Source organism: Anopheles ziemanni, chromosome 3, assembly GCF_943734765.1.
Source record: "Anopheles ziemanni chromosome 3, idAnoZiCoDA_A2_x.2, whole genome shotgun sequence".
NCBI classification, from domain to species: Eukaryota; Metazoa; Arthropoda; class Insecta; order Diptera; family Culicidae; genus Anopheles; species Anopheles ziemanni.
This window is the reverse complement of record NC_080706.1, coordinates 64,572,629-64,589,239: the sequence shown is the minus strand read 5'-3', so window position 1 is coordinate 64,589,239 and position 16,611 is coordinate 64,572,629. Positions and strand designations below refer to the sequence as shown.

The following is a 16,611-nucleotide window of genomic DNA, read 5'->3' as shown; positions in this document are numbered from 1 at the left end:
CGTACCAACTAGAGCGGCCAATCTGAAGAGCCCATCCAAATTCAATTATGAACCTATTCACCGTCTTGCCATTTTGAGATTATAGTTGACTTATAAAAATTTTATTTTATTTTATTTACATATAAGACATTTTTATTTTCCCTAAATTTAAAACAATTTTTAAATGATAGTCTTTACCCTTCCAACGATCACTTTATGTTTGTCTTTAGAAACTTATCTGCAATGATTTGGTTTTTGAATCATTAACTTATTAACTCTAAGCTCCATTCGTTATCTATTCCTTCCTTTTTCCATCGAAGCAAAACTGCGAGAAAACGCGGACCAGTATGCGTATCCATATTATTTTATGCGGTAGTGGCTTCGATTTTGTCGTCAGGTTTTTTTTAGGATGAAAATTGCCTTCATGTTATACTTGTAGAGAAAAAAAGGGTTTGTCAGGTTTGCTCCGACTGCACAAAGCCAGATTGTAAACATGAAAATTCACGCATTGCTATACTTATCCGAGCGCACTTAGGATGCATCTAGGCCAGAGGTTGTCAAAGTCCCGCTAACTGATTTTATCTCGTCCGTAAGAAAATTTTAATGCTTTGTTAAAAAACCCATCTTAATTTTTATCGAATTTGTTCACGATGTTTCTTATCTTCCTAAAAATGAAGTGAATAATTTCCTGTTATATGTTGAAAAAACATACAAATTGAACGAAAATGTGTATGAAAATAAGGGGGTCCGCGAAAGCCGAGCGGTAGCGCCAGTTACGAGGCTCACCACCTGAACGGCGTGAGTTCGAATCCCAACCGGGACTGGACCGCGTCCCCTGTACGAGAGGACCGGTAGGTTGTCACGGACCCCATTATTTTTATTTTATTAGCCTTATTTTGTCAGCACTTTGGGACTACACAAAACATTAAATCAAATTACAAATAACATGAAGTTATAAAGCCTAACTCAGACTAGAAATAAGACACATGCGGTGTTGAAAAAGAATGCTGTTGAGAAGAAGCAGAAAGAAGGCAAAATTAGAGCAAAGAAAATCACAAATGGTGTTTGTTTAATTCGTCGTTTTTTAAATGATTTTCTTACCAAAAAGTAGAATCTATGTTAATCTGTAATTCATCTTCGCGAATCCTTTCATGGACAGTGACTCCACAGGCCATTCCTGTAGCCACGCAGCTTCATTCATTGCGTTTTATTTCCACCGCGAATTGATCATGCCATGCTTTCGCTTTCGGCTGCTTCCACGTTACATAACAACCTTGTACCGACCGGTGCCTGGAAATTCCGCGAGCATAGGAGAACGGTCTGCATCGATCGTCGATCGTTGGCCACGACCAGAAAAACCTTAACCTTGGACCCGCTTGTGCGGCGCGACTAACACAGTTTGGCGTACCGGTAGCCGGCGGCATCGCGTGTGTAGGTCATTCGCGGTGCTACGCATTGCGATCGCTTAGCGAGGAGCCTAACCCTTGCGTTCGCCGCTCATTACCCCATTTTTGGACCTCAATCAGTCCCACGTTGGCTTGATGAATGAAATGTTTGCACTATCAACTAAAGACCGACACCGGGCTAGTTTGAGTAGACGCGTGAATCACGACAGGCGAGTGACTTCTCCAAGCAACATTGCAGTCCACTCGTTCTGATGATGCTTGACATTGAACACGGAGTGATTAATCGGAGAAAACGAAGTCACTATGTAATCAAATCATTCGCATAAATTGTAGTGCAGCATCATATCAACCGGTTGGTTGATACGACGACTATTCGCTGTCATCGTGCGAATCCTTGGCTTACTAGGGTGGCCCTGTAGCTTTACTCTCAAGCGTTTCGGCCACCACGGTTTTCTGTTGTTCGACACTTTCTTTGTCGCTTTTCTTCCCACCGCCATTTCTTCCAGACGCTTTAATTGGACTGGAGGATTGCCCGCCGAAGGAAGCAAGTTTGGGGGGATTTTTTGCAGACTTTTCTCCCTTCGACAACGGAGCCAATCATCATCGTGCCCGACGGGCTGGGAGTCCCTTTTTGTTGATCCCTTTTACGCACGATGGTACGTCGTCAAAGATGTATAAAACCGTGGATCCTCGGCAAGGAGCCCAGCATTCACGATCGATACGGTGCGTAGGAAACTGATCCTTCACCATGAACAAGATTGTAAGTGGACGCGTAAAGGCATCATGAGGTTTCGTATTTTAATGTGTTTTTCTCCACAGATTACGTCGTTCGTGGCATGCCTAGCCTTCGCTAGTGCGGGATACATCGAGCACTATCAGGGTGCCACCAGCTTCACCTCGTTTGATTTGAAGTCTACCGGCGCCGACGGTGGGTCCAAGCTATATATCAACAAGCCAACACTAACGTACGCTGCAGCGACACTTAAAGGATCGACCGATCACGCTGCGCACTCCAAAGTAGTGACGTACGAAACAAAACCGGTCATTAGCACCGTCTACACGGCACCGGTTACCAAGACGGTGACCTATACCAGCGCCCCGATTCAGTACGCATCCAATCACCATTACGTCACACCCGGCCATGGGTCTGAGTGTGCACTGAAGGAGCAGAAATTGGTGACTCCCGTTCATTCCACGGTGTCCCTAGTGGCTCCTGCTTCAACAAGCTACCTGAAACCGGTGCATTCTTTATCATCCTTGAAAGAACACCAGCATTCAGCCGCACAATCCGTATCACAAAGCTACCCATCGATCCAGACACAGTACACCAAACCTGCTTACGGTGCCCAGACGACTTCGTTGAATTCGGGAAGTTCTACTATCAGTCACTCGATATCCCACAACCACCCGACATCCGGGAGTAGCGGCCAATACGTTTCTTCCCAAAGTTACGCTCCGTACGGAACTGTAAGCTCGAGTTCAACGTCGAAGGAATCCTCCTCAAGCGGCTACGGCCAAACAACCACTTTTGGAGCATATCAAGACTTCCCCAAACCCGCATTAATCGAACAACCTTCGATTGATGTGGCACCTCCAAAAATTATCAGCGCACAGCAACCGATTGTCCATGGAGAACCCGTATCGCATACCAGTTATTTGTCCCACACAGCACCTGTTATTGCCAGCCACAACATCATCCCCTTAAAAACTTCCCATAGCTTGTCACAAACTCACACCGCTAACACTGGTGTCTGGAAAGATGTTAGCAGTGGCTACGCCACGACACATCAGTATAATGCAGGTGCGGTTCCCATCAAGACTTCCCAGTACTACGTGGCACCAGCGGTAGGCCTTCATTCTTCCACTGCTTCCTCGTCAGCAACAGGAACTTATGGATCAGTTCCTACTACTCCCTTTATTTCGTCCCAATACTACGTAGCTCCAGTGGTAGCCCATCAGCATTCTTCAGGTTCCGGCTACTTATCGACAGGTGGTTCTTCTACGTGGAAAGAATCTGTCCATGGCCCTGCTGCAGTTCCCATTAAGACCTCCCAGTACTACGTTGCTCCAGTGATTTCCAACTTGCATTCTGCTGCTACATCCTCAGGCAGTTCTGTGTGGAAGGAATCCACCTATGGATCCGGTCCCGTAAAGCCCTCGCAGTATTATCTAGCCCCAGTAGTAGCAGCCAGCCTGCACGGAACCAGCGGATCCTCGTCAACTGCTGCAAATTCCGCATGGAAAGGATCATCATACGGAGCCACATCCACCAACTCTCATGTTCAACATGGTCTTTCTAAAGAAGGTACCAAACAAAATGGGCACAGTTATACCACCACCCACACTCATGCAGCTCCAGTGATCGTGCAGAGCCAGCAATATTTACCGTCCAAGATAACAATTGCTGCTCCTGAAACATCGCAAACATTCAGCAGCACTGCTTCACTTTCCCATGCGTCTTCCTCCACAGCGGCCAAGGAACCCCCGAGAGAGTATTTGCCTCCACGGGAGTACCTGCCACCAACGCAGGAAAACAAAGGGTCATCAGGTCACGTCATTACTAGTGGCAGTGGATCATATGAGGTACCATTAAAATTGACCTCCGTTAGCCAGGAAGGTTCCTTCCTCCAGACGAACTCCCACGCTTCGTCGCAGCATACTTCACATGGTACGGCCGCGATCGTGTCTCCTCTGCACGTGACCGTTCAAAAAGCTCCCGTTCTAGTGTCCATCCCGCCGTCCGACTGTACTCAGCAGCACCACCTCCAACTTCATTAGGGCGTGTTGACGACCATAAACAGCTAAACCGGAGTTCCTTAGTGTAGAGTTGTGAGCAACATAAACATCGTTCAGTCCAATAAACAGTTAACCTTCGTCACTGTAGACACCAATGTGTTACGTTTTAATGGCGCGAGGGAGGAGTTGACCTTTTCACTACGACAAAGGATTCGCCCTGGTCGGGAACGGTTTTTTGATCGCCAGCGTTTATTCTTTAGGGCGTTGCCATTGGTTCGAGCTTCTGGGACGGTTGTGTGCTGCTTGGTCAGATGGAAGACTTTCACGAAGCGCAATTTTATGACCCCAATAGCATTGACATTCTTCGCCAAAGCGTTACTACACACGGTTACTATCGTATGTGTGTTTGTTGAACCATTCTGACATTTTGCTCACTTGACCCATTGCAGAGCGCATACCTTTCCCACGCTGCCTCTTCTGAAACTCCTCGCGCTTATCACCATGGTTCTGGACAAAGAAATAGCCTAGTTTGAGTTCAAAATGACTCTATTATAGAAAAATGTCTACACTGCCACGACAGGGGCAAAGCCTACCGTTCCTACAGTCGGTCGCATGTCCATTCCAACTACCGGCAACTAACTGGGTCTGCCGTCGACACGGGGAGTCTTTTAAATCGCGCGATTCTACGCACCATCCACCGGGTGGCATTTTTGACTGGCGGCGACAAACGGTCTCGATTGCGGTGGCCCTCGGCTGGACAAACCGGAGGCAAATCACTTCTGGCCGGTTATGCCCGTTCTCCTTTACTACACGCCCGCTAGCTGATCCGCAGGTTGCCCTTTCTGGCTAAAAGTGATTCAACTTTTGCTTTCTTTCCCGAGGTCGAAGCCAGAAGCAACCACACACACACACACACGCACACACAACAGTGGCCGAGGATGCTGAGGGTAGGTAGATCAACGCGTCGACTTTGGTACTTTTCGTTGCGCTCCGGCGGCCTTTCTCGCAAACGAACGAAAACGACAATAACAAAATGAAGGCCACCAATGCGGGGAACTGGTTTCTTCGCAGTTGATACAATTGTTACAGAAACCGGGTCCGGGTAAGGGAAACATCAAGCTGAAACCAAAAAAAAAAAAGTGTGTGAAACAACCGAACGAACGGCACTGCGATCGGCGTAGATCTGGTGCAAAATTGTTATACTGTGATCGAGTCATTGCGCGCTGCTGGTTGGGTTCACATTTCTGGACAGGACGAACCAGAAACACTAACGTACGTTCGGGGCTCGGTTTCTGGAAATGGTGGGTGTATGACGGCGTCGCTTATGCAACACACATGTATCGGGGTCATAAATCGTTTACTTTTGATAGTTTAACGCTGCTGAAACCACTAAAGTTAGTTGATGGATCTTTATCTAAAGGGTGAGCAAAAATCTTGCGATACAGTTAATTCATTTTTAATCGACATATATTGTTATGTTATTATATTCTTATCTAAATCACTATGAAGTAGGCAATAAAATATGTTTTAAGTAGGAAAATGGGATTTTTAATGCTGGTGTTAGCACAATATTATGCATTTCAAACGTTTATAGTTACCCTAACATAGTAATTCAAATCGTTAGGCATTATCATGCAATCTGAGTTAATTGAAAGAATTTAAACATAGTTTGAGCTAAATGCTGATTTTTGTTATTTTTGGATTTTCACAAAGTGCTAAGAATTAGGTTTTAATATTGAGCTAAGAGTTCAAAGTTATATTAAATTTGATTGAAGAACAGTTTATTTCATAGGACATTAACAAAGATAAGTTAATCTCACCTCTTGTTTATTAATTTCATTTGATTATAATGACGAATGATTGTTTTATTCGTTACATGTTAAACTCTGCCTCTATGATACATACATAGATGCCCGGGCATTCTAGAGGATTAAGTGTTCTAGGGGCCCCAAAAAGTTGAAGACCCTAAAACATATACTACAAAAAAAAACACGAGAAGATGACGTTTGGTAACTTTTTCTTTATCAGAACTCAACTCATAACATTCAGTGACTTCATTCTCACATTATCATAATGTTTATTCACTTTTTTTCGAGAATAAATCCACAAAGTCGTTGAAAAAATATGGGAAAAGTACGGGCCCCCGGCAACTCGGGGCCCCAAGCAGCTGCCCCAAAGTATTAATGTGTTTTCAATTTCCTTGATAAGAATAAAACAGATGTCCCTACTGCTCCACATTTGGGTAAGTAAAACCATTTTCAAAAGAGTTTAAATTCACACAAAGGAGAATGGAGTTATCGAACGAGTTTACCTGGACATGCTCGACAGACATAGTGATCGATTGAACTCGAACGACGCAAACCGGGGGCCAACCCGCTCGAGATACAGTTACCAAAATGGACGAAATTAAAAATTGCCCAATTTGCAAACGAGTTCGGCAGCCAAACCAGCTGACCCCGGCGGTGTAGCAAAACGGTAACATGAGTAAAATCGATTCGAAATGGTTCGAGCAGATGAAACAAAGCTCGGCACGAGTGAAGGCGAGAAATGTGAGGTTTCGTTATTTTATTTTTCATCTCTCCACTCGCCACGTGTAAGTAGGCCCGGTACTGGGCTGAAGTAACGCAAAATCCATTCGAACCTCCTGCCGGTGACATAAAGTAGGAACGTGTCATGAGACCCCGAAACAGGGACACGCGACCTCATAAAGATCCTGCAGAGATTTTTCGACGAACCGACATCGTAACCGGCGGCATGAATGGAGCATGACGACGAAATGGCCAATTGCCAAAGGGGCGTATCAACGATTACTAATTGCAATCGGTTAAACTTTGTGCTGTTTCGATCTCACCTTTGCCCACCGAATACTTCCTCGTGGTGACTTCGACACACGAATGAAACTGGCTAAATATCGAACGATTTGTGGCTGGGTGCGTTGTTGTATTATTATTATCCGCATTTGAGACCTCCTCAGTGTCGGTGAATCGAAAGTAGGGGGCTCGATCGATTTATACGCCCGATCTACTACTAGGACAATGCAGCTAAAAGGCAAACCCCCTCCCCTGTCGGACGGCCTGTAGCCCCACTCTGAACACTTTCACACAGATGAGGCATTTGAACAGACCTCGAATCGGCTCGTATCACTGCCCCGTGGGGTGAGGGGAAAGGGTGCATGGTGGACAATGCGTCTTTGCGGTGGACATTTGGCGCAGGTGTACACACACTCACTTACGGGCTGTGGGATTACTTTTTGATATAAATATGGCCGCGAACAGGCTAAACAGTATCATTCAGGTCCTAAGCTCATCGGCAGTAACACATCTTACCAGAACCACACGCTTCAGGCATAATGGCATTCAAGGTAAAGTGTCGTGATTCGGTAGAGTTCACCTTCTGGATTTCCTGTGCTTGTGGGATCAAGATTTTTGTGTGATTAGGTTGTGTTTTTGGGATGTGAATTCAAGGTTTTCAAAGTGATGTGACCCTCGGGGGACGAACCGGCATGAAAAAGTGCAAAAAGTGGAATAATGTTTTATTTGTTATCTTTCGTTACTCTCCCGTGGATACAGTTCGTCGTCTTCCTGGCCTCGTTGGCCGTCGCTAGCGCTGGATACCTGGAGGCTGGCCATGCCGTCCAGTACGCCGCCCCGGTGGCTCACTACTCGCCGGCTTCGGCGGTGAGCTACAGCACCATCTCGCAGGCTGCCCCGGCCAAGCTGGCCTACGCCGCCCCGGTCGCTAAGACCGTCTCGTACGCCGCCCCGCAGGTGTACGCCGCCCCGCAGGTGTACGCTGCCCCGCAGGTCTATGCTGCTCCGGTTGCCAAGACTGTCTACTCCAGCCCGGCCGTCGGTGCCACGCACGAGAGCACGATCCGTTCCCATGATGGAACCGTTTCGCACTACTCCAAGGCCGTCGACACTGCTTTCTCGAGCGTCCGCAAGTCGGACACCCGCATCACCAACGAGCTGCCCAAGTACACCTATGCCCAGCCCGTCCTAGCTAAGCAGGTCGCCTATGCTGCCCCGGCTGTCCACGCCACCTATGCCGCTCCGGCCGTCCACACCAGCTATGCTGCCCCGGCTGTGGCCACCTATGCCCATGCTGCCCCTGCTGTCCACACCACCTATGCCGCTCCGGCTGTCCAGCATAGCTATGCTGCCCCGGCCGTTGCCACCTACGCCCATGCTGCCCCGGCTGTGGCCACCTACGCCCATGCTGCCCCGGCTGTGCACACCTCCACCAAGACGCTGACCTACTCCCCGGCCGTCCAGGTTGCGCACACCACCTACGAGGACGCTCATGCCCATTATGCCTGGTAAGAAGGTTCTGCCCGAGCGAACATCCTGAATCGAGAACCTCAATCACTCCTGAACCTATTTATTAAATAAAAAAACAACCACAGTTTAGAACCGCATTGTTACGTTTCTGTTAGCAACGATGCAACACACATTCTGCATCCTCTGTCGTCAGAAGATGCACCACTACCATCCAGAATGTGACCGTAATTTTGTAAAATACAATGTTTAACTGAACTTAATGAGTTTTATTTACCGGGAAATTCTGGGAATTGTCGAGGTCGAAGAAGAGAATGAGGATGAGCATGAACTTAAATTCCTGGAACCAATTTTGATATGCTTGAGTCTTGAGAGTTTCATATTAGAGAGATGAGTACAATTTCCTCATAGGTTAAAAGAATAATTTAAGCCGAAGAGTAATTCTGAACGTGAATTTTGAAAGAAAAGCTTTTGAAATGTTTTATTGTCCAATAAAAGAATGGTTGGAGAAAACGTCTGATACTCGCATATACGGTGACGCTGGCTACAATTTGTGACCTACAGGATTAACTTGCAAATTTGCGAGTTCAGCTTTACATACTCTAGAGCTACCGGCGTTTATTTTATTCTAGGTCTTATAAAGATGATACCGCAGGTCATTGTAAACTACACAGATCATATACGTTCGATTTACAAGTATCACACCAGTGGGAATTTAAGCTTGTGATTTAATAGTTTTAGGCGTCAAACAGCTTAGATTCTTTGCACGCGTGTAAAGTAACACAGTACTTCTGCTGCGCATAAAAGGTCAGCCAATGTACGAGAACAATAGCTAAACTCTCAGCTATTACAGGTTCTCGACAGAATATACAAATTTTAGATAACTCTGATTACTCGAAATTGTTTGCCAACATAGAGCTACTGCGAATGATTCTTCTTCTTCTTCTTTGCGTAAACGACCTTGTTTGTCATGCCTGCCCGTTAAGGGCTAACGAGACTTTTACCCTTTAAGTGCGTTGGTAGTCAGTCCTCTCGTACAGGGGACGGGTCCGGTCTCGGTTGGGATTCGAACCCACGCCGTCGAGGTGGTGAGCCCCGGCGCTCATGGGCCGATTTTTCTAACCGGCGCTACCGCTAGGCTGTTGCGGACAACCCGGGCTGCGAATGATTAGTAGATACAAAATCTGAAGCTCATCATGCACCATTGTCAGATTTATTATAATGTAAAACCCATGGTTTAGACACGGACAGATTTATAATTGAGCGTTACTTTGACATTAAGTATGCGTAAATCTTTACAATAGTGGGTTTGGATCTCTATCACCTTCGGATTTTCCTTATTTATTCTTTGGCATGTGTATGGATCTATTCTTGTTTATTGATAAACACTATTTTAGAAACGGGCTTCAAACTGTTATTTTAAAACATTCTAAATTACCAAATTACCGTTATCTTTTTTAGAATGTCTTTTTCATTGAAAAGAATCGCAACCTTTACTGCAATCCGCAATTTGTGGAAATGGGTTGGTCTTGTCTAACAATCTTCTTTTTTAATTAAAACATATCAATTTTGAACTAAAAGCTGTTTCTATGTAGCCGAATAAAATTTGCAGTTTTTTAATCCAGGAATAGCTGTCAATATTGTAGGAACCCTCTGCCATGCACATGAGTTGAAAGGCCTTTTGAGTTTTTTAGCGTCAACTTTCTTAAACAATTATTAATATGTAAGATGATTGTTAATCAACAAAAGTTTTTTGTAAAAGAAAAAGTTTGATATATGGATGAGGCTTTGGAGTTACATTGAATATTATTTTGATTTGAAAAACTAAAATTTTATACTGATTGGTCATACATTTGTAAAATTGTGACGATAAGCTGATACTTATACACTAACAGGATATTTTATGTTGAATATTGCTTGTGTATTTAATTTCGAATTTAGTTTGGTAGAACAGCAATATACTGCATGGAAAAATATAATTAAATGGCCTCATTTCAATATGCTACCAAGTGTTATAGTATGCTATGATGTTGTAGTAGGCTTAGGATACAGGATAGCATACTATATAAGAAAGGACTGAGCATCAGATAAATTAATTCGCATTCAGAAGCTAAAGAAGTTGGAGTATAAATAATTAACCCACAAATATATCACAAATATTAAAATTCACTATTTATATGGTTATAGTTGTATACAACAATAAACTAGTTGCAACTGAATCTAAAAACCAATCTAACCGAAACTTCAAATTTCTATTTTTAGTACCTTTGTTCATTGTTCATTTTCCCATCATGTAACGAAAAGTTTGTACAACATTCGTAACATATTGTGAATGTTTTCTGCTTTACTTTAACTCACATCCTTTGTGCCGGAGGTACAGAGAACAAACCTGGGGAGAACATACTTTCGTAAATCAACAAGCAACGTAAGAACTCGGTCTGCGAAGAGCCAGAATAGGGACAGAACAACAGGATCTACATAGTTAAAATGTCAAGGTATGCTAGTCATTGTTCGAGGACGGCGTAACATTTGTTTGTTTGCTTTAACGCACCATTGGCCAAAAGACACGCGTGGCCTTTCTCCGCTGATTCGTATGAAAGTAGAAAAAACCTACAAGACTAATTACCCAAATTCGAAACAGTATTTATCATACAGTTGTCTTTTTTGCAACGGTTGGGCACGCTTTCGAATAGCGTTTGTTCATGTTTAAATTTACAATGTTACCTTTTCTGTAAGTGTGTCCATCGTTTCTGAACTGTCACAAAAACTGATAACTTCAATTATCACCCAATATTTGGGCATACAAGTGATTGCAGGGGTTGATGGACGAAGCAAAAACAAAAGGATGATAAAGTGCATGCGAAATGCCAAATTTCTTTTTCTCTCCTAGCGCAGGATCCAGGCGTGGACGGTGCCGTAAGGATTATGGCGAATGTAGTAACCTTCTTCGAAACGAGTTGGGTTAATATGGCTCATTTTTACCTTTCCTTCCCAGGAATCAATTCCCCCCGCACTAGTTCCCCCTTTCTCGACCTACTCCATGTGTCCGCCTATCCTGTGTTCAAGAACATTATAGCGCGACCAAAGTCATACTCACTCTCGCAAGCGGCGTTCGTTCACTCGCACTTTCGGCCGGTGGCTACTTTCATGACGTTTAATTGGGCGATGGCTCGCGTTCGCCGATATAGTTGTCCTTATTGGATTTTTTATTCGCTTTGCAGCGATCGCCTGCGCTGAACTTTGCTGCTGCTGCGTTTTTGAAGGGGGATTTGTTGCAGTTGCTGGATTGTGCATTGAAGGGAGGTTTTCTTGGTTTCTTTTGTCTTTTGCTCACGTTTCTTCACACGTTATCGCTCGCGAATTTGTCCTCGCTGTGCTGGGGCTGAGACTACGGCGGCTTCCCGGTTGCGAGGCTGTATAAATATTCGCGCTGCGGAACGAACCAGTATCATTGATCACCCAGCGTCTTGAGCAGTAACACCTTCTTCAATCATCCATTCCAAAACCGAAACCCAAACCCCGGCATAATGGCATTCAAGGTAAGTTTGTAAAATGGTCTTTGAAGAAAACCATATTTGAGGACTGACCACGTTGGCGCTCTTGGTTCCTTTGCAGTTCGTCGTCTTCCTGGCTTCTTTGGCCGTCGCTAGCGCTGGATACCTGGAGGCTGGCCATGCCGTCCAGTACGCCGCCCCGGTGGCTCACTACTCGCCGGCTTCGTCAGTGAGCTACAGCACCATCTCGCAGGCTGCCCCGGCCAAGCTGGCCTACGCCGCCCCGGTCGCCAAGACCATCTCGTACGCCGCCCCGCAGGTGTACGCTGCCCCGCAGGTCTACGCCGCCCCGGTTGCCAAGACCGTCATCTCCAGCCCGGCCGTCGGTGCCACGCACGAGAGCACGATCCGTTCCCATGATGGAACCGTTTCGCACTACTCCAAGGCCGTCGACACTGCTTTCTCGAGCGTCCGCAAGTCGGACACCCGCATCACCAACGAGCTGCCCAAGTATACCTATGCCCAGCCCGTCCTGGCTAAGCAGGTCGCCTATGCTGCCCCGGCTGTCCACGCCACCTATGCTGCCCCGGCCGTCCACACCAGCTATGCTGCCCCGGCTGTCCACACCACCTATGCTGCTCCGGCGGTTGCCACCTATGCCCATGCTGCCCCGGCTGTGGCCACCTACGCCCATGCTGCCCCGGCTGTGCACACCTCCACCAAGACGCTGACCTACTCCCCGGCCGTCCAGGTTGCGCACACCACCTACGAAGACGCTCATGCCCATTATGCCTGGTAAATGGATGGTTTCTGCGACGATGATACAATGATCCTATTTATTGATTTGTTGTTACGATCTGTTCGATTGTTTTGGTAGTTATCATGCACAGCAAAATGGCTTTTGTTGTTTTGCGGTGTCTAAAATATACAACATCATAAAAAAAAGATATTCTTGAGTTGACTGTTACCTGATCCGAAACATTGTTGAAGGGAAACTCAATGAAATCTTCTTTTTGGCGGCGATAATAACAGAATTCCAATAAGAAATATCTTTTAATGATTATTTCTTAAAAAACCTACAGCTTCTGAAATTTTCGGACAGTAAGTTATCGTATAACAACTAGAATTATTCAATTACTCAAATTTAATGAATTTGCAAATTTTAATTACGCAAATGAATTGGTCTTGTTTTCGATAAAAAGACGCAAATAGTGAAATCACTAATAGAGAATTCTGGAGCAGGAGAGCGAGAAACTGGTCTGCAGCATTACTACTAAATTACATAATACATGTTTCGGTAAAAGAGTAAATGAGATTCAATAATGCGTGGTCAAAAATATCTGCCATAAATACACATTAAAAAATAGAATTGTAAATCATCGTATTCAACAGAACAATCCGCAATTACAATAAAACGTTATGCACATTGTGGTATTGATGTGCACATTAAAACGGTTATAACCGGTTCAACCGATTCGTTGTTTTGAATTCACACCCCTAAACGTATGCAACGGCTATTACACGTAAAAAGAATTTCTGACGGGAGGGTATCATCTACTATGTACGAACTGACTTTAAAAAAATTGAAAATTGCGTGTTGGATAATGTGTCAATATAATAGATTGGAACTATACAGTTCGACACTAGATGTTGAATGGAGCTTGTGTTTAAAGTTCCAAGTACATACTCGATGCACCAGCACACTGTTGAGATGAATCCAAAAACAGTGGAAGATGTGAGTTTCTATATGAAGTTAACCCGGAAATAAATGATTATAAATTTGTACCTTCTTATTTACTGAGCTTAAAGTGCCTGAACATTGGGGTGCCCATGGCGCAGCGGTAGCGCGAGGAAACACCACACCACAGGTGTGGGAGCGAATCTCGAGTCTGGCATCCTCCGGTATTACGAACGGCGGACCACCGATCTATAATATATACCGTCTTTCGGTCACACAAACTCTCTTCGGAGCGAGGCCTTGTCCCACTAGGGGATGTCGCGCCACATAAAAAAAAGTGCCTGAACGTTGTTTCTTCATACACGGAACACAACTTGACGAATCATGGGAACATTGCCTAGTCTCACTTCAACTCAACTCAGACGTAGCCTACACAACACGAAGTCGTTGAAAGATGTATAAATTTAATCTCAAATCAGTATACATATTTCGAATTGGAACCGCAGTTGTATTTACACAAATAGGCATTACAGCGCATTATTGTAAAGTTATGGATTTTTAGTATTTATTAGAACAGAATGCAAATTGACATGGGAAGGGATTTTACGAATTTGGTTTGAAGTTGCTTATTTTTGTAAAAAAAGAGAGACTTGATTAAACCCCGTGTCTTCGAACATATCTTTTATGGATCTAAAAAGCATGCAAGTTAAGTTATGTATAAATATGAGGAAAATAAGTTATAAAGTTTAAATAATAGAAAAGATAGTCTTCCTTATCAAGCTCTAGAAGCTGGCAGCGGATAGGATAGGATGGGACTTCCACGTAGTGTCCGACAAGGAAACGTCGAACCGCTACACGAGTGAACTTGCGCTGAACACTCTCCAGTCTGGCCATCGCAACGGAACCTGGTGGTGACCAGATAACGGCGGTGTAATCCAGAGTGGATCGAACCCAGCAACAATAAAGTGCTTTGAGGCAACAAGGGTCTTTGATTTCGGACGAAAGTCTAAGAATAAGCCCTAGAGTTTTGTTAGCCTGTTTTACAAAATAATCAACATGTAAGTTAAAGTTAAGAGCCTTATCAATCCATACTCCCAAGTCTTTTACGGAGGTTACTCGACTAATGGGGGTATTGCACAGAGAGTAAGTAGGATAAAAGTACCAATTTTGGTCCAATTAGGGAAGGGTCATCACAAAACAAATCGTTGCATTAATTGTACCGATCATATAACAATAAACTTGGTATGGTAGTAGAGTAGTTATCTGAGCATGCACTACAATTCATATTCTTCTTCTTGGCGTGACGACCTCTTGGTCATGCCTGCCCGTTAAGGGCTTACGAGACTTGTTTCCCTGTTGTACGTGAATAGTCATTCCTCTCATACAGGGGAGGGTCCGGTCTCGGTTGGGATTCGAACCCACGCCGTCGAGTTGGTGAGCCCCGGCGCTCATGGGCCGATTTTTTAACCGGCGCTACCGCTCGGCTGTCGCGGACCCCTACAATTCATATTGTTTAGTTTATTTCATGTTTTCACTGAAAAATTATCAATTTCCGAACACACTTTTTGGCCCACTATGTTTCTTTTTTGGCCCACATGTACCAGTTTTTGCCCACATGAAAGAATGCTTATTTTATGTTTTATGTTTTTGATAATCTTTAAAATGATTGAGAAGCTCCTATTTGCTTTAAACTTTATTAAATAAGTGAGATTAAATGATTAACTTGTTATTTTAATATTCACTTTTTTGCAGGATGATCGGATTTTCGTTTAGAAGCGTCAAAATGCATACAAATTTCGGTAAAAGAGTAAATGAGGCCCCGGGCTAGATTCTCCTCTTCCTACTGGTTCACATTAAGCGCCTGAAGCTATGCAAAGCGCGACGCATGCAGACTTTTCAAATATTTGATCGCTAACGGTTCGCTTAAAAGAACTTAACGGTTCAAACTAATCACGTAGTGGAGGTTGAATGCGGGTTAATATACTTTTACATGATAAGTTACTGTAAGTTACTAGTAACTAAACTATACCACACATGATGGACAGCATGAAACAATGAGTTTAGCCGAAGAAATGATTTGGAAACGGCGGCGCGCCCGCAGCGAGCGCAGCGAGCGGACTGCGCTAGGTCTACTGAAAAAGAAAGTTTGTTATAGTTTTGAGAAATAAGGGGGCGCGTGGGCCCCCCTCATACCGCACCCGTAGGTTGATTGCGTAGCCGACATTAACGGTACACACTACGATTCAAATACTCGTAGGTTGAATTTAACGAATTAATGTATCACCAATTGCATACATTCAGTTTAAACGTCCACAAGAGGTGTAGCCACGATCGAAAACATGGCGGCCGGGGCCTCATTTACTCTTTTACCCAAATTTCGTTTCAATCGAAACCAGATTTCCTTGCATCTATTTTGGCCCACTTTTACATCGAAATTAAAATTATTTCTCGTGCTCTAAAAATTCAAGTAACGTTTTGATAACTCTAACACATTACTTCTGTTTTTTTTTCGCAATGGTTGCTTATATCTCAAGGTGGGCGAACTATCTGCCTACAGCATGATTTTTGAAAAAGCGACAGCTTCGTTTGCGATGTCGCGCAAATCGCGCTAGGTTTTTTTGCATGGAGTTCAGCGCCTGTCAGGCGACGTTGCGTTACGCGACGATGCAGTCTAGAAAGCGTGTTCCACACATCAACGTCAATGTGAAATTTGCGCTTCGTGTAATAGAGCGATTATAAACGCTCTTTATCGTCTACTATAGCAACGATAAATGTTGCTTGGGCAACGTCAGTGCTACACCATGGCAACGCTGTCACAAACACATCTGCACCAGGTAGATTTAACGCACACAACCTCATACCACGCTCGACTGAACTGTAAACACACAACGATGCTTATAAACAATCGCATACGCGTCCCTTTTTTCAAAACAACCCGATCTTGCATGGCACAGTTGGATCGGAGGTCCTTCGGCGCAGAACACCAGTACGGCGGTCGACGGAGCCGTTCAATGATGTGTTGTGGTACACGGTAGCGTCGG

The 16,611-nt window shown here is 44.5% G+C and overlaps 3 protein-coding genes across 3 annotated transcripts in view; all 3 read left to right on the top strand.

Annotated features, from left to right (window-relative positions):
- The window catches only part of LOC131287727 (glucose-6-phosphate 1-dehydrogenase), a 284,204-nt gene that overhangs the window by 216,365 nt on the left and 51,228 nt on the right, over positions 1 to 16,611 (top strand). The window lies entirely within an intron of this gene.
- LOC131285252 (mucin-22-like) lies at positions 2,134 to 4,163 on the top strand. Its single transcript, XM_058314105.1, has 4 exons — positions 2,134 to 2,145; positions 2,205 to 3,259; positions 3,325 to 3,335; positions 3,691 to 4,163. Exons 1-4 carry the CDS (start codon positions 2,134 to 2,136, stop codon positions 4,161 to 4,163), a joined length of 1,551 nt encoding a protein of 516 aa, XP_058170088.1.
- On the top strand, positions 7,471 to 12,691 carry LOC131285250 (paternally-expressed gene 3 protein-like). Its single transcript, XM_058314103.1, has 4 exons — positions 7,471 to 7,482; positions 7,691 to 8,439; positions 11,874 to 11,937; positions 12,014 to 12,691. The coding sequence occupies exons 1-4, from the start codon at positions 7,471 to 7,473 to the stop codon at positions 12,689 to 12,691; spliced, it is 1,503 nt and encodes a 500-aa protein (XP_058170086.1).